We start from the raw sequence: 22,605 nt of genomic DNA on the forward strand, positions 1-22,605 counted from the left end.
CTGGTTCCCATTACACCTAAAGAACAGAGAGGCACAAACACCAAGTCAAATCTCCTCAAGTGTACGTTTCGTCTTTTTTTTTTTTTTTTTTTTGTGAGGCAATTGGGGTTAAGTGACTTGCCCAGGGTCACACAGCTAGTAAGTGTTAAGTGTCTGAGGCCGGATTTGAACTCAGGTCCTCCTGAATCCAGGGCCGGTGCTTTACCACTGTGCCATCTAGCTGCCCCTAAGTGTACATTTCTAATGAATGTAGGCCCGAGGGTGTAAGAGAAGACACTGCACATAATGAGCAAAGCAAAACTAAACCGTGCCCTGAACGGGCCCAGAGTCCACAAGGAGTGCCCGGGGCCGGCCGGGCTGGGAGGAGGCCGCACGCTCCTGGCCTGGCATGCAGCGTTCAGGGGCCAGGGGCCAGGCCGGCCCTGGGTAGAGGCTCAGCTGTGGAGACATCTCAGCTTCCGCACATGACAACAAGAAGGGATCTCTGACATTCCATCTGCCTCCAAATTCAGGGATCAAGCCGTCACAGGGACTTGGGTTTGAGTCCTACCTCTGACACAGAAATAGGGGACTCCCAGAGAGTCAGGGGTCTGCCCACAGGGAGGACTCATGCCAAGAACCTCAGTACAGCTGAAAAAAGGGCTGGATTTGGCCCTTGGGGGACCTGGGTTCAAATCCTGGCTCGGTCCCTTCGTCCCTGGGAGTTACTTCACTTCACCTGCAAGCCCATTTCCCCTCATAAAACAAGGCTTTGCATGTGGCACATTTGCCAGCATCTATTAAGTACCTTGTGAGGCAGAGGCCAGGGAAGGGGCCCACTGGCTCATAGGGCACCGGGCACCGAGGACAGGTGGTGGCTCACTCAGGGCCACACAGCTAATATTTGTCCAAAGAGAACTCGAACCCGGATCTTCCTGGTGCCCAGGCTCCTAAGGGCTGGAATACAGGCCTTTCTGAAGAACTGACGGCCTGCACACAATTAGAAGTGAGCACTTCCAGTTCCTTTGGGAAACAGCCCCGGGGCAGCAAAGGAGCAGGCACACAGCCGGCGGAAGGCCCGCGGCCCAGGCTGGTTTGGGCTGACTGCTGGCTGCACCCAGGGCCATTATCCAGGATCCCTGGAGGATCCAAAGAGGGAGGAAAAGCCCCGCAGATGGCTTGACATCTGTGGTCCTCAGTTTTCTCATCTGGAAAATGGGAGGTTTGGGTGGGCGGTCCTTCTAGATCAACAACTCTTTTCACCTCTGATTTACAAGCTGTGAGCAGATGAGGCCCACTGCGGATGGGCAGCACTAACTCCCTGCCAGCCACGGCCACGCCACGGAGTGAGCACAGCTGTCAGAGACGCCGATATGCTGAGCTGATTTCCAGGCAGAGTGGTATCAGATGGTCTACACCTGTGGTAGAAAGCCAGCCGGTGCTGGGGGGAGGGACCCAAGGTCCATAAATCAAGCCTTGTCAACGAGTGATTAAGGATGCAGTCCATAAGCTTGGGCCGGACACCAGGTGCACCCTCCCTCCTAGAGGTGGGGGGCTGCCCGCACCTCCTGCACCGGCAGTGGCTGCACTCTGACATTCGATTCAGCTCCATGAACATTTCCCAAGTGCTTAGAGGGAGTCAGGCTTGGGCATTCAGGGGGTAGGGAAGGCCAAAGTCCGGCCATTTGAGAGCTTCCTGGGCATTCAGACTCAGGGCTATGGAGATGCACCCAAGGAAGGTTGTCTGGTAGACGTGGCCGCTGAGCTAAGCCGGGAAGGCCGGCAGGGATGACACGGCACTCGCGACTTGGATTGGGGCAGGCCAGACTCCAGGGAGGCGGCTCTCACCCAGGGGGCACCTTCCCTGTCTCAGTGTATGCTTCACCTGCCCATTTCCACACCATTGGGCTCAGCCCTGTGCCCCACCCCAGAGCACTCAGCAGCCAGCTCCCTTGTTTGCCAATGACAGCAGAGGTAGGGGGCGCGATCAGCATAGTGGAGTGCCTGGCCCCCTGTAAGCTCCTCAGAAGGCTTGTGGACTGAACAATCGCCAGCCCATTTCGCAGAGGACGAAACTGGTTCAGAGGCACAAGTCTACCCAGCCTCTGGTCTCCATCCCTCACACCCCACCGGCCCATAGCTAATCAGCCCTGGGCACCGCACCAGTGTGTCACCAGCCAGAAGCTTCAAGCGTCGGCCTGCCCTAGCGAGGAGGAGAGAAGATCTTTCAAAGGGGCCCCAGTTCTCCAGTTCTGGCCCCATCTCTCTGGGGGGAAAGAAAAGGAGCCATGAGGGACCTGGGAACATGGTGGGGGCTTTTGCTTGAACCCCCAGTGGAGACGGAGCTGACGCTATAGGACTCTCTTGTCTCCATCTCTTGGTACACGCATGTCCACATATGCCCTGTCTCCAGGCAGAAGGTGCACTGTGCGGGCAGGCAGGGACGGTCTTTTGGTTTTGCCTTATCTGGGCATCCCCAGTGCCTGGCACGCAGGGCAGGGGGACTCCAGAGATGCTAGTCCTCTGCAGGTGCAGGAACGCTTACAGCTCGCCCTCCTGCCATGCCCTGTCTGGTACCCAGTACCATGTGAGGAGCCTTTCTAGGGGCACCCCCCCTGGGTGCAGCTGCTGCCAACTCCCCATATGTGCCACGTGAATGACTGTGAGTCACACGGGAAGTGGGGCAAACCTGGTTTCCTCAGCCCCCTACCCCCATCTGTGCTGGGCAGAGGCACAGAACCGTGCTAGAAGACCCTGCACACCTGGGCTGGGGGATTCGGCTCCCTGCTTATGGGCTGGGCAGATCTGCTCGTGGGCCTACCAGGGAAAGGCTGTGGAGAGAATGCCAAGGCAGGGCCAGGCATCGGGCGCAGAATCCTGCTTTCCCAGGCACTGTGCTAAGCACCAAGGAGACAAGGAAGGGGAAGGGGTAGTGGGAGTACAGTGGGGATGATGCTGGGGGTCACCTCCCAACCATGAGAAAGGAGACAGGGCACCCATCCCAAGCCCAGCCTCAGCCCCGCACTGTCCAGGGGTGGCAGAATGGGCAGGGCTCACCGGCAGGGCCGAGGGGGTCAGGCTCTGCCCAATCGAACGTCCCTGCCATCGCTGACATTTACATGACACCTACTATGCGCCATTAAGCCTGCAATGGGTTCCTCTCTCCAAGGGGCATCCGGGAGCTTCCTCCGACTGTCTCCTGCGGCGTTACTAATGAAGGTCTGAGGCCAGCCCTCCCTCAAAAGCCTGGGGCTGTCTCCCCCACGTTCTGTCTGTGCCTGTGCCATGGATAGTCTGTGTCTTCTAAGCCCCAGCTGGGCTCCAGCTGCTCGGGGGTAGGCCCAGAGTCTGGCACCAATGTGGTGAGCCCGAGAGCGCAGGGCCCCACGTCAGCCCACGCTGGGAGAGTGGGGCAGGCCAAAGCTTCCCGAGCGTCTACCACACCCAGGGCTGGGCTGAGGTGGGGACACGCAGGCCAATCAAAGTTTTAGAGCTAGAAAAAATTATACAAGAGTCGAAGGAACTGTGACTGAGAGGTGGAAGGGGGAAACTGAGGCTCAGGGATGTTCCTACAAACCAGTGTCTGAGGCAGAATTCAAACCCAGCTCTTCTGACTCCAGAGTCAGGGCTGTACCCACTGCAGCATGCAACCCCTTGAACAACACTCTTCACAACTGTGACCCGGCCCAGTGAGTGCCTCAGGCCAATCTGGTCCTGCTCGGGAGTCTTCCAGGGCCAGACTGGAGCTATCGGCCCCCCTTCCCTAAGGAAGCCCCCCTTCCCTAAGGAAGCCCCCCTTCCCTACTGCTCCCGGTTCTGCCATTGTGGCCGCTTGGTAGACTGAGGCAAATCCCAGGAGAGGCTGTGGCCATGCACCGCTTCTGGTGCCAGGGCCCTCGTCCCCACCAATGTGGGGGGCCAGCCCCAAAGGGAAGGACAAACTGTCTCCTTTCCATCTCTCTGCTCAAACACTGACATACGTGAGCCCAAGGGAAAGAGATGGTAGGGGGCAGCCACAGACGTGGCCACATACACGGCTCTGCATTCTCTTTTTTTTTTTTTTTTTTTAAGTGAGGCAATTGGGGTTAAGTGACTTGCCCAGGGTCACACAGCTAGTAAGTGTTAAGTGTCTGAGGCCGCATTTGAACTCAGGTACTCCTGACTCCAGGGCCAGTGCTCTATCCACTGCGCCATCTAGCTGCCCCTCTGCGTTCTCTTGATGACTGTCACTGCAGATGTCTCCCGTGCACCAGACAGGACACTTCTGTCCGTGGGGTCCTTCCTGCCGGTCGGGCAGTGCGGGCACCCTGAGGCCAGGTGGCTTGCCCACGGTCCCCAGAAGGGAAGCTGCCAAGCTCAGCCTGGAAGCCAGCCCCCGGCCCCATCACTGTCCCGTGGACCTGACCCTGCTTGTTTCAGCATGTGTCGGACACGCACTGCTGCTTGCGGTGGGGGGACCGGCCGCCCTCAACCTGGCCACAGCGCGATGCCATTCCTGCTTAAGCGAGTCTCCCAGGTCCTGTTCCAGCCCTCCCATGGCGGGGAGTGGGGGGGCATCCACCCCAAGAGAGGAAATCGGCAATCCTGGGAGTAAGGCAGGTAGGGAATGGCCCCCTGCTGAGCCCTGCCCTAGGGCAGCCTGGAGACCCTGATAAAGGCCTCAGGTCTCAGCCCAACAAACCCACAGCAGGGAGAAAAGCTGGTCTGTGCTGGGCTGCCCAGGGACCCCAAGGGAGCGACTCTGCAACGGGGCAACGCCAAGGCAATCAACCCATTCTAATCAGCTGGCAAGGGGAGAGAGCACCAGTCTGGGCTGATGCTTTAATTGGCTCAGACCCCACTCCAGCCTCCACTGGGGGGGGGGGGCAAGGGCCACAGCTGTGTTGCCCTGCCCCTGCCCACTTCCGTCCAGTGCTCCCCAAACAGGTCCAGAGAGTCAGAGCAGGAACGCCCTGGGGGATCTGGGCGGGGGGGGGGGGGGACGGACAGCCAGGCCAACCTCTTTTTCTAGAGAAGGACACAGTCCCACAGTGCAGGATTTGAACCTAGGTCCACCTGCCACAGCATTGCAGGTTCTCTGGAGAACCCCCACCTCGATGCTCCTGGCTGTACCTCCCTCCCCACTCCCACCTCCCACCGTGACTCAGTGATGCTGACGGGGCCTTGTTTCCAGCAGAGACCACTTAGAGCAGAGGGTCTCAGGTTGTATGTCACAAGGCCTACAGTAGGTGCCTAATAAATGACTGAAGCAGCCCAAGGAGTTTGGTGGGGAAACTCTGACCATGTAGAAAAGCACTCCCCTTGAGCCCACCTCCCTATGCACAAGCCTGTCTGCACCTGTGGTGCCCGCCCTGCCTCTGGGGCCCAGCCTCCGGATGCCCTCTTCCCTCTGCCCGGCTGCAGCTCTTTCCTCCAGGCCCAGCATTCATTTTGCAGACAATCACCTGGACCAGAAGCAACCTGAGGGTAAGGACTGTGGCCCCTGGCTCCAACTGTGCCCAGAACCCTCTTAGGACCTGGCCCATGCCTGAGGGATAAGGCCCTCCTGGCCCCTGGGCCTGCCAAGTGCCCAAGCCAAGTGCCCACCCCCAGCATCACCCCCTGCCCTCTCCAGGCATCTCACGGGACCTGTTGCTCTTGACAGTCCTGCCCCTCCCCTCCCCTGGAGTCACCTTTAAATTACTTTGTGATGTTTACAATGTCCGTGACAGGCTCTGCTTAAGCCTCAGCATTCCAGGAAGGAAAGTGAGGTCTGGAGAGGCCGAGTGACCACAACCAGGGTCACGTTTTGCTCCAGACTCAAACCTCATTTGGGGTGAGGACAAGGGGCCGAGGGCGAGCCATGGGGTCCAGCATCACCTCCTGGGCTGTCTTCCAGGCCCTGGCCGAGGGGTCCAGCATCACTTCCTCCAGGCATTAGCCCCAGCCTCCCATGACTCAGAAGGGGAAGTGAGGTGCTCCACTCCTTCAGACAGTTGGACCTCCATCCTTTCTCCCTCTTGCTCCTGGTGGTCCCTGGTGCCCTGTGCCTTCTTCTGCCAGCTACTAGTCATTCAGTTTGCCTATTCTAGCGTCCAGCTCTCCCTGTAGGGCACTTTCTGCCCATGGAAGGGTCCTTGCTTGACCCAGCGAGGAGAAGCGGGTGGGATATGGTTGCACTGGATCAGAGATGGGGAGCCCAAGGCATGCTTTTTCTCATGGGGTGGTCACCCATCACTCTCAAGCCAGGGAGTGCTCATAGGCCCCCCCGGAAGGGCACCTGGGCTCGGGAAGTTGAAATGAAAATTTACGAACCTAGAAAGCCTGTTATTTATGGTTTGCTAAGCACGTGCCCGCTAAACTGATAATCCATCAGCACCCATGAGGTGCCAATCACTGCGGTCCATGCCAGAGAAACAAACCTCCCCTGAGCTGATGTCTGCATTTGGGGGAGGTGCCCATATTAGGAGAGGCCCTCGGAGGCGGCCCTTGGGCTGAGACCCTTCTAGGCACGAGGAGTGGGGAGGCTCCCAAAGGAGGACAGGACCAGCTAAGGAAGGGCTTCCACTGCCCAAGAGAGGAGTCTGGGTTTTAGCCAAGGGGCACGAGGGAACCAGGGCAGTGACAGTCAGACCCAAGTGCTGGGAACAAGAAGGACCACGACCAGGGACCTGAGGCCCCAAGCCCAGCGTCTCCAGGAGCCTAACCAGAGCCCGGCCCGGGTTGGCTCCTGGCACTTAGACCCCTGGCACAGATGAGAAAAAGCGGCATTTAGGCCCACCTCATGGCCACGCTGAGGATGAAGGAAGAGGTGCTGCCAAGGGGAGTGAGGCGGCAGCCGGCACAGTCCAGTGTGGGGAGCCAGGCATGCCAACCCCGCCTCAGGCCCTTTTTAGCTGGGTGACACCGAGCAAGTCATCTCCCCGCTATGTGTGCAGAAGGTGCTGACAGGCAGTGGGAGAGGGCTTCTGTCCTCCTGGAGCACCTAATAGCGCTGGGAGCCAAGGTCCACCCCTAACTCTAAGGTCGTTTCATGGACACAGGAGTTTGCCTGCAACCTCAGGGGATGGCGAGGGGGGAGGGACCTGACCGCAGGCAGCCCCGTGGGCACCAAGGGGAGCCTCTTCTGAGGACGTGGATGCCTCAGGCCTCTTCCCATGGTGCCCGCCTCCCTGTTTGTCCAGGCCGTGCTCGCCAATGTGCTCTGGGGCCTGGCTGACCTCTGGCCTACAGGGGACGCCACAGGGGAGGCCACAGGCAGGACTTCCCTCAGGTGAAGGAGCCCGCAGGAGGCAAGGAGCCAACGTGTTCTGGTCCTCCCGACCAGAATCCAAGGGATTTCTCTGCTCTTGCCCAGCTAGGCAAGGACTGAGGCCCCATAAAGAATCAGTGAGGGGGGGCAGCTAGATGGCACGGTGGTTAAAGTGCTGGCTCTGGAGTCAGGAGGACCTGAGTTCAAATCTGGCCTCAGACACTTGACAGTTACTAGCTGTGTGACCCTGGGCAAGTCACTTAACCCCCATTGCCCCGCCAAAAAAACAAAACCAAAACCAAAAACAAAACAAAAAGAATCATTGAGGGCCCAAAGCCTCGGAGGCAGACCCTGCAGGAGGCCACCTGCCTGGTGAATTTTCCTGACCGCATGCCCCCGCCCAATGAACGGCAGCCCTGCAGAGGAAGCCCAGAGCCTGACCACAAACAAAACCACCTCCAGAGGGAGGAGAAATGTGCAATCATGCTTCAAGGGAGCCTGAAATCTCCAAGGGGTTGGGCCCAGCACAACCAAGGGATCCCCAATGTGGGTATCATGGTTCAGGCGCTGGACAGGCTCTCAAAGGTCCTAAACAGCTCCCTGGCAGAACCGAGGCAGTGCCCACAAGACTGAGGAGCGGCAGGTACCTGGCAGAACCGAGGCAGTGCCCACAAGACTGAGGAGCAGCGGGTACCTGGCAGAACCGAGGCAGTGCCCACAAGACTGAGGAGCAGCGGGTACCTGGCAGATGACTGCTTCGTGCCCTTGCTTTACAGAAGAAAAACATAAGGCTCAGATATGGTGCCAGGCTATGCCAGACTCATTTTGGGGTTGGGGGCTCAAATTTGCTTTGGCTACCTTCTGAGGACCACCTGAAGAGGCCATGGGGAGGAGAGCCCACAGCGGGGGGAGGGATGGAGATCCCCACACAATAGAATCGCAAAGTGAAAGGGGAGCTCAGAAGAGTCCGCAGCACCGGGGTTGGGTGATAAAGGACAGAAGCCAAGAGGAGAAGGTGTAGCCAGAGCACAGACAGGCAGCACAAGTCCTGAGTGCGAGTCTAGCCATGGCCAGGGTTTCTCTCTCTCTTTTTTTTTGTGGGGCAGTGGGGGTTAAGTGACTTGCCCAGGGTCACACAGCTAGTAAGCGTCAAGTGTCTGAGGCCAGGTTTGAACTCAGGTCCTCCTGACTCCAGGGCCAGTGCTTTATCCACTGCGCTACCTAGCTGCCCCAATGGCCAGGGTTTCTCAATGGGCCTCAAGTGAGGCAAGTCATCCAAGTCCCTAATGGAGAAGAGTATGTGTGAGTGTGTGTGTTAGGGAGTGTGAATGAGTGTGTGAGCATATGTGTGAGCATGTATGAGGACATGCCTAGGAGTGAGTGTGACTGTGTGTTAGGGAGTGTGAATGAGTGTGTGAGCATATGTGTGAGCATGTATGAGGACATGCCTAAGAGTGAGTGTGACTGTGTGTTAGAGAGTGTGAATGAGTGTGTGAGCATATGTGTGAGTATGTATGAGGACATGCCTAGGAGTGAGTATGAGTGTGTGTGTTAGGGAGTGTGAATGAGCGTGTGAGCATATGTGTGAGCATGTATGAGGACATGCCTAGGAGTGAGTGTGAGTGTGTGCGTGTTAGGGAGTGTGAATGAGTGTGTGAGCATATGTGTGAGCATGTATGAGGACATGCCTAGGAGTGAGTGTGACTGTGTGTGTTAGGGAGTGTGAATGAGTATGTGAGCATATGTGTGAGCATGTATGAGGACATGCCTAGGAGTGAGTGTGACTGTGTGTTAGGGAGTATGAATGAGTGTGTGAGCATGTGTGAGCATGTATGAGGACATGCCTAGGAGTGAGAGTGTGGGTAGGTGTGTGCAGGTGTGTGTTCCCATGCACATGTGTGTGAGCATACGAGTGAGAGTGCCGTACTAACTGTGTGTCTTTGGGTGGGAAGGAGGGAGGCCTTTCCACCACGGACCCTCCTGCCCTGCCTGGATCTGGGGCCCGGGCCTCTGCTGCAATGTAAGCGGGCACATGAAGGAGAGATTGTTGTGATCTGACCTTCATTCTCAAAGCGGACCATGATGTGAGGTGATGTCATAACTTGCAGTGAACTGGATTTCAGTGAGGCAGGGCTGGTCCCCAGCCTCCCTCTCTCCTCCAGAGCCATCTGATCCAGTGATGAGACCGACATCAGGACGACTGGAGATGGCCCCGGATGTTTAAGGCCATTGGGGTGAAGTGACTTGCCCAGGGTCACACAGCTAGTGTCAAGTGTCTGAGGCCGCATTTGAACTCAGGTCCTCCTGAATCCAGGGCCAGTGCTTTATCCACTGCGCCACCTAGCGGCCCCCGAACGTGTTTTTAGAAACATTTTGCTCAGTCCATCTCGATGTAATTGGCTTCTCCAGTCGCCTATGTATTATGGTATGTGTGTATTTAAAGACATGACTCTGAGAAGGGCACAAGAAATGGGAAGAACCCCTGGCCTGGGTGGGGGCCCAGGGACCACGACTTAGGGTCTGCTGGCCTCAGTTTCCCTGTCTGTCTGTAAAGGGAGGGGGAGGGGCCAGGTGACCTCCAAGGTCCCTTCTAGCTTTCGCCCTTGGGGATGATTAGTCTGTTTCTGCCCCCAGATCCTCCACTCAGATCCCAGGTACGAGAGCCCACATGGGCGCTGCCCCAGCCACACGCACACATACACACACTCGCACACACACACACACGCACACACACACACACACACACACACACACATGCACACATGCGCCCAGGAGTAGGGGGTGAGGCCAAGCCTCTCCGTCCCCACTCTCCTCTGACTCTGCACGGTCCCCAGGCATGTGTGGTGGGCCGCCATGTGGCTAGCCCCCACCTGCCGGCTCCCAGCAGCCCCAGGGACCCGCTCCTTCACTCACCTTGATGTGCTCATGGAGCTGGGCCTCGTGTTGCCGCGAGAGCTGCTCGTGCTGCCGCTGGAACTCGGCGATGAGGATCTGCCGCTGAATTTGCTGTTTCTGCTTCAGGGCCAGCAGCTCCTGCTGCAGCTGCTGCTCGCGGAGCGTGGGCTCCGTCACGGGCAGCGAGAACTGGTGATCCAGCCGCAGGTCCATGGGCACGGCGGAGGGGGCCACCTGGAGGGGCAGCGCCGGGCTCACATCCACTGCAGCCGGGGAGACACAGGACCACAAGAGGAGAGAACACAGTCAGGTGGGGTCCCATGCAATCCCTCGCCCCGACGGGGCTGTCCTGGCAGCCTCCTCCTCCCCCCAAGTGATTCTGCACATGCTGATGTATGGGCACCGGCAGCTCCCCAAGAAGGGCAGAGGATCCTCGAGGCCAAGCCTTTCGCTTGTGTCTTTAGAGTTCCAGAAGGCGGCACACGGTGCCTTGCACACAGTAGGTGCTTCATACGTGCTGCCTGGGCGGCCCATGTGCCAAGAAGGGCTCGGAGAAGAGGACCTGAGGCACCTGGTGCCCCCTTTGGGGGAGGGCTCCGAGGTCTCTGGGTAGCGGGCCCAGTTCTGCAGCACAGAATGAAAGCACCTGACAGCGAGCACATCCAGGGGAGGGGGAGGGGGACCACTCACTCCCCTGCATGCCAGGCTCGGACCTGCTTCCCTTACCTGACGTTCCCAAAGAGAAGGTCAAAAGGGACGCCCTCTCCCCCCGCTCACGCCTGAACGGGAAGGCGAGAGAGGACCCCCTTCAAGATGGCGAAAGAGGGCACAGCGGCGCTTGAGGGCCAGGACGGAATGTGCCCGTGAGGGGTCCAGCAGGCAGAGGCTCCGTTGCCACGGAGACAAGGGTCCTCTTCAAAAACATGTTTACCAGGCTGAGCCAAGAAAGGGCCCTGCAAGCCTCCCCAGGCTCAGGGCTGGCCCGGGCTTTCACCCTCAAACACAAACGAGCGTATTGAAAAATGAAGCAGAAACCAAAGCGAGCTGCGGAGGCTTCGAGAGGCATGAGAAAGCTCCCGGGAGGGAGCTGCCTTGCCGGGCTGGGGCAATCTCTCACCCCAGGCCACCCCTGCCTGGCTCAGCCAGGCCCTGACCAGGCTGCTTTCGGGCCTGTGCGACCCAGCTGGGCTCGCAAGCCCTCGTCATAGCCCCTCCAACAAGTCCACCTTGGACAGGCCTGGTGCTAGAGAGATAGCGGGCAGGCGCAGATGGGCTGCCCAGAGGCTCCTCAAGGACTGACACTAGAAGCTGGGGGTGGGGAGATGGGAAAGGCCCCGGAAGGAGGTGGCACCATGGGAGCCAAGTCCTGAGCCAGGTGAGGAGGGGCAGACGGTGGGCACGGCCTGCTAGAAGGCCGTGAGTCTGACCAAAGATCTGTAATGCGGCCGATGACATTTTGTCTGAGAGACATAGGGAGCCCCTGGGATTTCTTTAGGGTGGCTCCGAGTTAGGCTTTGGATGGAAGCTGTCGAGAGGCAGGCAGCGGAGCAGACACCCTGAACAACCCCAGGCTCCCACCTGCAGCTAAATCTGGGCACACCCTTTTTTTTGTGGGGGGTTCTTTCCAAGAATAACATTAGCTATGTGAGATGGCTCTCTGGAAGGGCAAGGGAAGGATACGGGGGGGGGGGGGGAGACGGACAGTGACGAGCACAGGGCTGTGACAATTTCTAACTGTGCAACCAGCAGACAAGAGGAGGAAACCCCCAAAGGGAAAGGGGGGGACCACATCCCCAACTAGGCAACAGAAAAAAAGTCCATCTATTTTCTTTTCTTTTTTTTTGGTGAGGCAATTGGGGTTAAGTGACTTGCCCAGGGTCACACAGCTAGTAAGTGTCAAGTGTCTCTGGCCACATTTGAACTCAGGTCCTCCTGAATCCAGGGCCAGTGCTCTATCCACTGCGCCACCTAGCTGCCCCCACCTATTTTCTTAAAGGAGAAAAGACAAAAGGACCGTTTTCTGAGCACCCCGGGATGAAAGGCGCCAAGACGTGAGCAGAAGCGGGCAGCATCTGTGCAATCCCAAGACGGCCAAGCCCACGGGAGCGCGTGAAAACTCTGGCCAAGGCAGGGACTGGATTGCGAGGACCTGCCCATGGCGGGGTAAATGGAGACACAAGTTTGAAGACACAGTCGATACAGAAATGTGCTGTGGACGACGGCACATGTTACAGTCCTGGTTGCCATTTCCTTCTCCAGTGGATTAAGGCCAACAGAGGTGAAGTGACTTGCCCAGAGTCGCACAGCTAGGGAGTGTCTGAGGCTGGATTTGAACTCAGGCTTTCCTGATACCAGGCTCAGAGGTCTGGCCACTAAGCTGCCCTTTGAGATGCTGAACCCTCTTCATGTGCTGGTGACTGGCTCCTAGTTGTACAGTCAGGAAGCCCCTGGGACTTCCTGGGGGAGGCTGGGGGAGGGCTCATAACCTACAGCGACCATGCTACCAAGGGACACTGTCCCCAAAGGTCATAATCATGACATCCTGGCTAATCCCCAGGACAACCGGAGGCCTTTTGAATGGGGGGCGGCCCCCCATAGAAGGCCGGATTCTGGGTCATGTAGCCTCTGCCCTTCTGAGAGCCTGGCAAATCCCCAAGAGAACCCTGGCTCCTGATGAGCTATTATTAACCCCCTTCCAAAGGGGTGAAACAAGGGAACTCGTCAGGACTTGCCCATGACTTATCTCCGAGGCAGAAGATCCAAGGTCTACACCTAGAAGGGACCACAAAGGTCATGGAGTCTATGGGGGCCAGTGTCACATGGGTACAATTCGAACCCAGGCCCTCCAAAGCCGCTGTGGTGCCCACCAGGATGTCCCCCACCCCCCATTTCTAAGGGCTGAGCTGGGAAGAGAAGCAGCCAGCAGCCGAATAAAGCTTTCACTTCCTCTGAGAAAGGAGCCAGGCTTTTGCTTGGAGGTATTTTTACACTAACCCTCCGAAGCAGTCAGGCCTAGCCTGTCGACTATCTTTATCTCCTGGGCTATATTTAAGACAGGTTGTCTTCATTCAGACTTTTTTTCCTTTTTTACCCCTCAACTAGCTACCGATCTGGAACCAATTCAAAAACAATGTTTATCAGGGGCTACCGAACAGAGAGAAACCCCAAGCCAATCTGGGCTCCACCTCCTGCTCACATAGACTGAAACGCACACCCAGCCAGCAGCGAATGGTCCCACCAGAGGCTGGGCCTGCCCAGGTCATGCTCACACAGTAGGGGCCCGGCCCCACATGAGTGCCTGGGCACTGCCCATAGGGACCTGGCCGAGCAGAGGTTCCGGTGTGAACATACTGAATCTCATCATCCGCCCCCTGAGAAAGCAAAATGGGCTCTCGGGGCTCTTGCTATGGTCACTGAGCCAGTCACACTGTCAGGGCTTCCTGACTGTCAAGATCCAGTGGTTCATGGTTCCATTGCTCAGCTGTGCACAGAGTAGGAGCTTCTGCTAATAAAGCAATGACTATGTGCAAGGTCAGACTCAAATGGCCTAACCGGCCTTATCAGTAAAGGGATCAGGCCGTATCTGGACACACATCTTTCCTGGTGTTTACTGACTCACCCAAGACAAACTGGTTCATATAGCTGTAAAAATTCTACAGAGGCCCAGAGACTCTGGGGGTACCCAGGGATGGGAGTAGAACTGAGAGGTTTGGAGGGGGCCAGGTTATGAAGGGCTGCAAACAACGGGCCAGAGCTGGCAAGCAGAGAGAGAGAGAGGGCCCAACAGAGCCTTGGGGGACAGCCACAGCTAACAAGTAAAAGCCAGATGAAGATCTAGCTGAGAAGAAAAGTTTGGGTGGGTAGGAAGAGAACAGGCAGGAGAGGTATAGTGAAAACTCAGGGAGACTATTGCGGGGGGGGGGGGCGGGGGCTAGGTGGCACAGTGGATAGAGCACCGGCCCTGGAGTCAGGAGGACCTGAGTTCAAATCCGACCTCAGACACTTAATACTTACTAGCTGTGTGACCCTGGGCAAGTCACTTAACCCTTATTGTCCCGCCCTACCCCCACCCCCCATGAATCAGAGATGATCAAGGAAGGAAGGTGGCTGCCAGGCCTTTACTTCTGGTGGCTGGGAGCCTAGACTCAGGAAGACCTGGCTTCAAATCCAGCCTCAGACATGTGGCAGCTGTGTGGCCCTGAGCAAGTCACTTAACTGCTGTTTGCTGAGTTTCCTCATCTATCAAATAGGGATCATACTCGCACCCACCTCTCGGGTTCACAGTGAGGCTTTTAGCTCAGCTCTGGAAAGGGCCCATTGGTCACGCTGGAGAGCGCGGGGGGGGGGGGGGGGGGGTCTGAAGCCAGAGCTCAGATGAGGAGAGACCGAGGGGAAGCAGCAGGCAAAGGGAGAAGACAGAAGAGATGGTGGCGACAGTGACCCTGGTTCCTACAGACCCTGGTCCCTGGCAAAGGCTGCAAGGTGGTTGTTCCTGAAGGCGCTTGGCTGGTTCCCCCCTCCCCCCATGAGCCTGCTCAGGCATGGCCCTAAAGCCTTGGGGGATCCCCCTCTAGCCTGAGCCACCCTCTGGCCTTGGGGTCCCCCTCCAGCCTCAGAGGCTCCCCCCTCCGGCCTCTGGTATCAAGCCTGTCATTCAGGGCCTGCCCTAGTCTCTTTTCCCAGACTCATAGGTCGACCCTCCTAAGCTTTGGTGCTAGCAGCCGCCCCCCCCCCCCCCCCCCCCCCGGGCAGAAGTGCTCTCCTCCCTTCCCCCCATCTTCCCCCAGGCTCCCAAGGGGCCTGACACTGCCATGGTCAGTATCACCCCTTCCTGCCCCTACACACATCCCACAGCACATGCAATAGGCCCCAGATGGGAGGGAGCTCCCCAGGATTAGAGATGGCCTCACTTTGTCTACGTCCCCTCAGAGCCCAACAGCGCTGGGGCCATCCATGGTCACAGGCAGCTGAGGATCCCCTTGCTCCCCGGACAGCTTCCTGCCCAGCTCGGGGTGGGGGCCTGCGCCATGACCCCTGGGGGCCGTGTCTGCAGGGAGAACAGACCGCTGAGGCCTGTCAGGGAGGCACTTCAGGCTACTTTGAGGAAGACGGGGTAACAAGGCGAGACTCCCTGGTCAGACCCCATGAGCCCAGACTTCGAACCTCCGGGGGTGGGGGAAATTGTCCTGCAGATTTTTAGAAGGGGAACAAGGCCCATTTCATCCACATAATTAGTACAAACGGCAGCCCTGATCACCCTACTACTGGACAATCTCGGAGGGCTCTGGAGGAGGCGCCATGAGCATGTCCTCCTCGGCTTTGCTCGGGAACCTTTGCTGTGCCCCTCCCCCCATGGCAGGGGGAGAATGAGAGCCAGCCAAGGGCAGGGGCCTCCCAGAGCTCCCACAGCTCTCCCCCACCCCCCAATCCTCTAAGCATCAGAACTGTCTGAAAGAGCAGGAGCTCACCAGCCAAGGGACAGGAGGAAGATGGAGACCGAAAGCCACGGCCGGCCCTGCAGCGCCTGTCCCCCATACCTTCAGGCCCCCTGCCAGGCCAGGGGCCATCCCTAGTCTCTCAGGTCAGAGGCAGCCCCTACACGGACCAAGATGCTGCTGTCTCTAAAGAGGGTGAAAGCAGGCCACTGGCCTTGGATTCTGCCTCTAGCTCTCACTGGAGGCTACTTCTCTTCCCTAATGCAGCCTAGAACACCAGCCACACCTTCTGCGCCACTCAGAGGCGAATATCTCAGATGCCCTCCTTCCTTTCTGACCCCCTCCTCACTCCACCCAGCCTCTCCAACTAAATGTCAGATGCTTAAATGCACTCTGGAGCTCCCTATTTAAAGGGATCCAGTGGCAGATCCTTTTATAAAGTTGAGAAACCTTTTCTAGTGCACGTCGTTGCTTCCTAATTTATGTTGCGTAGGTCCGAGTTGGGGCCTATCAGGTGTCCTTACAAGTAGCACCATACAATCCCATCTCCCGGGAGTCAGCAGTCATTCCTGGAGAGCACAGCCTTGTTGGTGTTCGAGGAAAGCCAACAATGCCGATCCCGAGAGTGACCCTGCCTGCCGCCTGACAATACCTGGTACCTGGCACACGCTTTCTGGCTCAGATCTCCAACCTCCCTCCAGCAGGGGTGCGAGCCTTGACGAGGGGGCACAAAGGGAAGACAAGCCAGAAGACAGGAGGCACCAAGCGTGCTCGATCCTGGGACACGTGCTGCCCGCAGGTGGAGTCCTGACCGAACCCAAGTAAATTCAGGCAGGATGTTTCTTTAGCGCCTTTTCAAGGGCACAGCCCAAGTTCCAACAGCACTACCTCAAGCTGCTGCCCGTCACCGATGTCAGGATCTAGTAGCCGGCACCGTTGGTGGAAGCAGCTCAGAACACGGCCGGCACTTGTCGTCTGACCACACCCATGCAGGGACACACGCAGACCTGAGGGCCGCCTTCATGGATGGGGAATCCCCCCGCCCCGCCCCCTCAGATGGCAGCGGTGCCGAGCACAGAGGCACAAGCGCCATTCATCCTCATTCCCAGCGTGGTACGTCAAAGAAGCCCACGACTATTTTGGGCTCTAAAACCCTGATGTGAATCCCGCAGCCCCAGGAGCACAATGCGACCCTCTCTCCTGCAAGAATGCGGCGGCCCAACAAAGAGGGCCTGTGTGCGCAGGAAGATCCTGTGGCCAAGTCGCAAATGGCTTTTAGAGGTTCTGCCTTGAGAACATATTAACACAATGTGATGCATGACGTCAGAGACCACAAAGCCCCCATTCAGGGGGAGCCTGGGAAGCAATGGGGAGAAGAGGCCTCTGTGGCCAAGCGCGGCCCCGCAGGAGACACGCCCCACGTTGGCTCACTGTTGGGGCTGTTGCTGTGATCACTCCCTTTGCCGCTGGGTCAGAGCCGAGGGAGCCTGTCAGGCCTCACAGAGAGACCACGGACAATGAAATCAGCTCTGCAAATCCGAACGTCACGGGGGCGGTGGCACCGGCTTCCAGCGGCATCTCCAAGTCTTGAGTCTGGACCCCAAGCACAAGCATCAAGCCCGGTCCCCAGGGGCCCGGCCCTCAGGCTACAGCCCAGAAGACATTCAGTCCCAAGTGAATCAAAGCAAATCAAGAACTTAGGGAGGAAAACCAGGATGCACGAGATAAATGATATTATCAATACTATTGTGGCAGATTAAGATGATTAATAAGAGTGGTTGGCATTTATATGACACTTTAAGGTTCACAAAGAGCTCTACAATTATTCTCTCATTTGGTCCTCACAACAACGCCCATTTCACAGATGAGAAAACTGAGGCAGACAGCAGTGAAGTGACTTGTCCAGGGTCATACAGCCAGTAAGCATCTGAGGCTGGATTTGAACCCAGGTCTTCCTGAGTCCAGGTCCAGCACTCTAGCCACTGTACCACCTGTCTGGCTTATGAATGATATGATTAAACAACAACCACAACAATAATAAAACCGTGCCCGTTTTGGAAAAGAGGCTGGCTTGGTTCCACGTCCTGCCCCTGCCACGCACTGGCTGTGGGACCCTAGGCAGGGAGGCAAGGAGAGCTCGCTCCCACACAAGCAATCCCTCTGGCACCCTGGGGCACCCGTGGATTCTCCCCCATCTGGATCCCCCCTTCCCTCCCATTGGGGCTCTTCAAACCATTCTTTAAAACACAACAGCAAGATGACTGGAATGAAGAGGAGGAGTCCAAGTGACCATGAAAACATCAAGGCCCAGATGCCATTTCCTCGATGTCTCCCCTCCCCAAGCTCAGTGTGGCCCAAGCTTTCTAAGGCTGACCTGGCTGTCACGGTTTGGGGAGGGGTAGAAAGAAGGAATGAAAGGTGGCTTTTTTTTTAGGGTGGGGAGACACACTACCCAAGAGACTGCAAGAAGAAACTGGCTGTCTACTACCTTCCTCCCGGTGTGGTGTCTGGGGCCAGCTCCCAGTGCAGCGGACAAGGAGCCAAGCCTCTGAGCCAGTGTTGGGGGCCCACGGAGAGCTGGCTGCCCACCGTGCCTGGCCAGCCCGCCCCCAAGTCCTAGTCCCTGTCTGTCTCTTTCCTCCCGTGTGCCCACACTAGGTATCGATATACTCTACCCTGGGCTGGACCTGAGGTGCAGGGTAGGGAGGGGACAACCGCATCCTGCCCACCGGCAGCGGCCACGTAACGTGAGAAGCCCAGATAGATTTCAGAGGCTCGGCAAGCAAGGGAGGGGGAAGGAAAACAAGCAGCCCAGATGAAGGTGTCTGGGCTCTGCAGCCCTCCCTCCTTCCTAGGGACTCTGCCTTCAGCTGAGACTGGCTCTGCTCCCAGCCAATGAGGCCCTGGCATCCTCTTCCTCCTATGGAGGCCAGGCAAGTGATGCCCTGCTGATTAACTGGGCCAATTACTAGACCATCAATTCTCCCTCAAACACAGGCAACACACACCTGAATTCAGCCCTGTGGGCCTTTAGCTCGGGCTGCTAGGACCAGCCCTGCCAGGAGAGAGTCAGCTGCCCGGGCTGGCCCAGCCCAGCCAGCCCAGGCAGCCTGGCCCGGCCCGGGGTGGAGAAACACTGATAACAGCTGACTGAGCAGAAGGAAAAGGCATTTCCCGGAAGGATTATTTTCAGCTGCTTTCATTGCGAAAAAAAGCCAGAAATAGCGCAGGGGCGGGCGGGTGTGTGTATGTGTGTGTGTGTGTGTGTATGTGTGTGTTGGTGGGGGCTGCTTTGCGCCCTGTTTTCCCTTTTTCTGTTTTGCTCCAGACTCCCTCCTTTGACTTTGGTACCTGCCTTCCTTCTAGAGATCCCCATCAGAGGCTCTGTCACATCAGAACACAATCACCCCAGGCACCCCAGAAAGGCCAAAGAGAAGACACCCTGGAAGATGCCCCCAGCCCAGCAGCTCCAAGTCAGGAGAGCTGCCCCCCCCCACTCACCAGGCATGGTCCCCCCTTACCCCACCCTGTGCTGGGACCCCAGACCCAGACCCTGGGCAAGGGGACACATACCACCCAGCGACCACCCAGCTCCGAGCAGGGCCACCCTGGCTCCTGGGGAATCAGAAGGGAAGAAGGCATCGATAAGTAAATAAATCCATTCAAAGAGACAAAGCTATTTCCAGAAGGGCTCATTGTGTATGCAAGGCACTCGCCCGCTGTCTACACTTCAGAGGATGTCACAACTCCCCGAAACGTGGAGACAGCAAGACTGGGGCTATTTATAGAAGCCACTTTGGCAATCTCTGACTCTAGCTCCCGGCGGGAGCAGGGGAGAGGGGTGATGTTTGCATGGAGGGCACGAGAGGAGCCGAGGAAACAAAGGGCTGTGGCTGCCGGACCCCCTCACGTCCCGGGCATCCAAGATGGAAGGGCCATGGCTTGGTGGGGCTGGGGACCCATGCACAGACGCGAGGGGTCCGCTCTGTTGTACAAGCCAGCGAGAAAAGGGACCAGCATCCAAAGATGGCGGGAAACTGAGGCAGACCAATGCCCTCCCTCCTCCCCGGCTCAGACCCAGGTTCAAGGACCCAGGAAAGGCTGCTGTGGGCATGTCAGGTCGGAGGCCAAGCAAGAGTGTCAGGCTGGGCACTCCTGCCCAGCAAAATCCACTCAACAGCTCTCTAAAACACTCTGGTTATTAATCTCATGCTCCAAGCTGGGAGGCAGGGAGACGTAACAGGTACAGGGGCAGAAGCCACTCGGCAAAGATCAGATCAGGACCAAAGGAAGCCGATGACCCCTTCAAAGGTCACTGTCTGGAAGCAAGATTCCCAAGGCAGAGCGTGGTCACCTGGGATATGAATCAGTGCCTGGGAGACCGCACACACATGCCAGCACACGCACCGGCACACTCTTTTTGCACACCTTTGCTCTTTTAACAATGCATTTCCCAACAAATGTAAAGAGCAGGGGAACAGCAGGGTTAGAGCCTCAAGAAAGTGTGGGAATCATTGAGTGCACACCCCCCAGTCTTACAAATGGGTAAACTGAGGCCCAAGGAGGAGAAAGGATTTGCCCAAGGGCATGGAGCAAGGGTGGGGGCCAGATTTGAACCAAGGGTCCCAGACTTTAGGTCCCGGGTTCTTTCTACTAAACTATATTGACTTCTTATTTAGAAAAAGCAATCAAAAGGTCAGAAAATGACAATACTCCTGACCTCAAAAGTGGACCTGTCACTAACAAGAGCACAAAAGAAAAGCAGCCCACGATGGCTCAGCTGGTACAAGTCTGTGTCTCCTGGTCCTTTTCCTCCCTCCCTCCTTCCTTTCTCTCCCTCCTTCCTTTCTCTCCCTCCTTCCTTTCTCTCCCTCCTTCCTTCCTTCCTTCCTTCCTTCCTTCCTTCCTTCCTTCCTTCCTTCCTTCCTTCCTTCCTTCCTTCCTTCCTTCCTTCCTTCCTTCCTTCCTTCCTTCCTTCCTTCCTTCCTTCCTCCCTCTCCGTCTCTGTCTCTCTCCCCCTCCCTCCCTCTTCCCCTCATTCCTCCCTTCCTCCTCTCTCTGTCTCTTTCTGTGTCTCTATCTCTGTCTCTCCCTTCCCCTCCCCACCTCATGACTCCAGAGAGATGGGTCTTTGCTCCTACCTGGGAAGGGGCAGGCCACCTGGCCTTGGTGCCCATCCTGGGCTCTCCCTGCATCAGCTTATGCCCCAACACGGCCCCACGTCTCTCCAGGGCCTGCTCAGGCCATTCCATGGCCCATGAGTGAGCTGCAGCCAGAAGGAGGCCGGCCTCTTCTCTGCTGCAAGGCTGAAGCCAAGTGAATTGGAAAGGAATGCCATTCTTCTCACACCCCCTGAGGATCTGAATGGAGGCCTTAGCCCCGGGTCCTAGGCCTGGGCGTGGCCAACAGAAGGCTAGGGGGTGAGGGGGTGGGTGGGCTTAATGCCCATCATTGATCATGCTCATGTAAAGGAACTTTTCTGTTTTATGACCCAACAAACCAAACCAAACCAAACCAAACCAAACCAAACCAAACCAAACCAAACCAAAACCCATCCGTGGCCACGGAAGCTACAGTTTTGCCCAGGAATCCTAAGACTGAGCTGGAAGAGGCCTTGCAAGCTGGCCCTCTCAATCGGTAGGTGCTAAGGACAGTGCCTGGCAACTAGTAGGTGCCACATAAATGCTCTGTCCCTCCTCTCAGACCTCATGGAGGGCAGAATGCCCCGGGAGACTACAGAGAAGCTCCAGGACCAGAGCCTGAGGAGGCAGGAAGCCTGGAGCGTTTTGTTTAGCCACTAGATCAAGAAACATTTATTAATAGGAACTCAGTATTTGACAAAAACTGCTGGGAAAACTGGAAGATAGTATGGCAGAAATTAGGCACAGACCAACATCTTACACCTTATACTAAAATAAGGTTAAAATGGATACATGATTTAGACATAAGAGGTGATACCATAGGTAAATTAGGAGAGGAAGGAATAGTCTACCTATCTGATCTTTGGAAAGGAAAACAGTTTATGACCAAACAAGAGATAGAGTATATTATGAAATGCAAAATGGATGATTTTGATGACATTAAATTAAAAAAAAATTGTACAAACAGAAGCATTGCATCCAAAATTAGAAGGGAGGCAGAAAGCTGGGAAACAATTTTTGAGGCCAGTACTTCTGATAAAGGTCTCATCTCTAAAATATATAGGGAACTAAATCAAATTTATAAGAACCCAAGTCATTCCCCAATTGAGAAATGGTCAAAGGATATGAACAGGCAGTTTTCTGATGAAGAAACCAAAGCTATCTATTCCCATATGAAAAAATGCTCTAAATCTCTAATGATTAGAGAGATGCAAATTAAAACAACTCTGAGGTACCACCTGACACCTATCAGATTGGCTAAAATGACAAAAAAGGAAGATAATAAATGTTGGAGAGGCTGTGGGAAAATTGGAACACTAATGCATTGTTGGTGGAGCTGTGAGCTGATCCAACCATTCTGGAGAGCAATTTGGAATTATGCCCAAAGGGCGATAAAGCTGTACATACCCTTTGACCCAGCAATTCCACTTTTAGGTCTTTTTCCCAAAGAAATCATGGAAGGGGGAAAGGGACCCACATGTACAAAAATATTTATAGCTGCTCTTTACGTGGTGGCAAGGAATTGGAAGTTGAGGGGGTGCCCATCAATTAGGGAATGGCTGGACAAGTTGTGGTATATGAACACAATGGAATACTATTGTGCTGTAAGAAATGATGAGCAGGAGTTCAGAGAAACCTGGAGGGTCTTACGTGAGCTGATGATGAGTGAGATGAGCAGAACCAGAAGAACATTGTACACAGTATCATCAACATTGAGTGTTGACCTACTGTGATGGACTATATTCTTCTCACCAATGCAATGGTACAGAAGAGTTCCAGGGAACTCATGATAGAAGAGGATCTCCAAATCCAAGAAAAAAAAAAAAAAAGAACTGTGGAGTATAGATGCTAAGTGAACCATACTGTTTCTTTTGTTTTGGGTGCTGTTGTTTTTTTCTATTTTGAGGTTTTGCATCACTGCTCT

General features: G+C 56.2%; 1 protein-coding gene across 1 annotated transcript in view; it reads right to left on the reverse strand.

Moving 5' to 3' along the window:
* The window catches only part of HDAC4 (histone deacetylase 4), a 236,364-nt gene that overhangs the window by 82,400 nt on the left and 131,359 nt on the right, over positions 1-22,605 (reverse strand). Inside the window, exon 4 of the mRNA XM_044001859.1 lies at positions 10,124-10,368. Within this exon, the coding sequence (XP_043857794.1) occupies positions 10,124-10,368 (245 nt within the window). The remainder of the gene's footprint in view (positions 1-10,123; positions 10,369-22,605) is intronic.

This window comes from Dromiciops gliroides, chromosome 4, assembly GCF_019393635.1.
Source record: "Dromiciops gliroides isolate mDroGli1 chromosome 4, mDroGli1.pri, whole genome shotgun sequence".
Taxonomy (NCBI): Eukaryota; Metazoa; Chordata; class Mammalia; order Microbiotheria; family Microbiotheriidae; genus Dromiciops; species Dromiciops gliroides.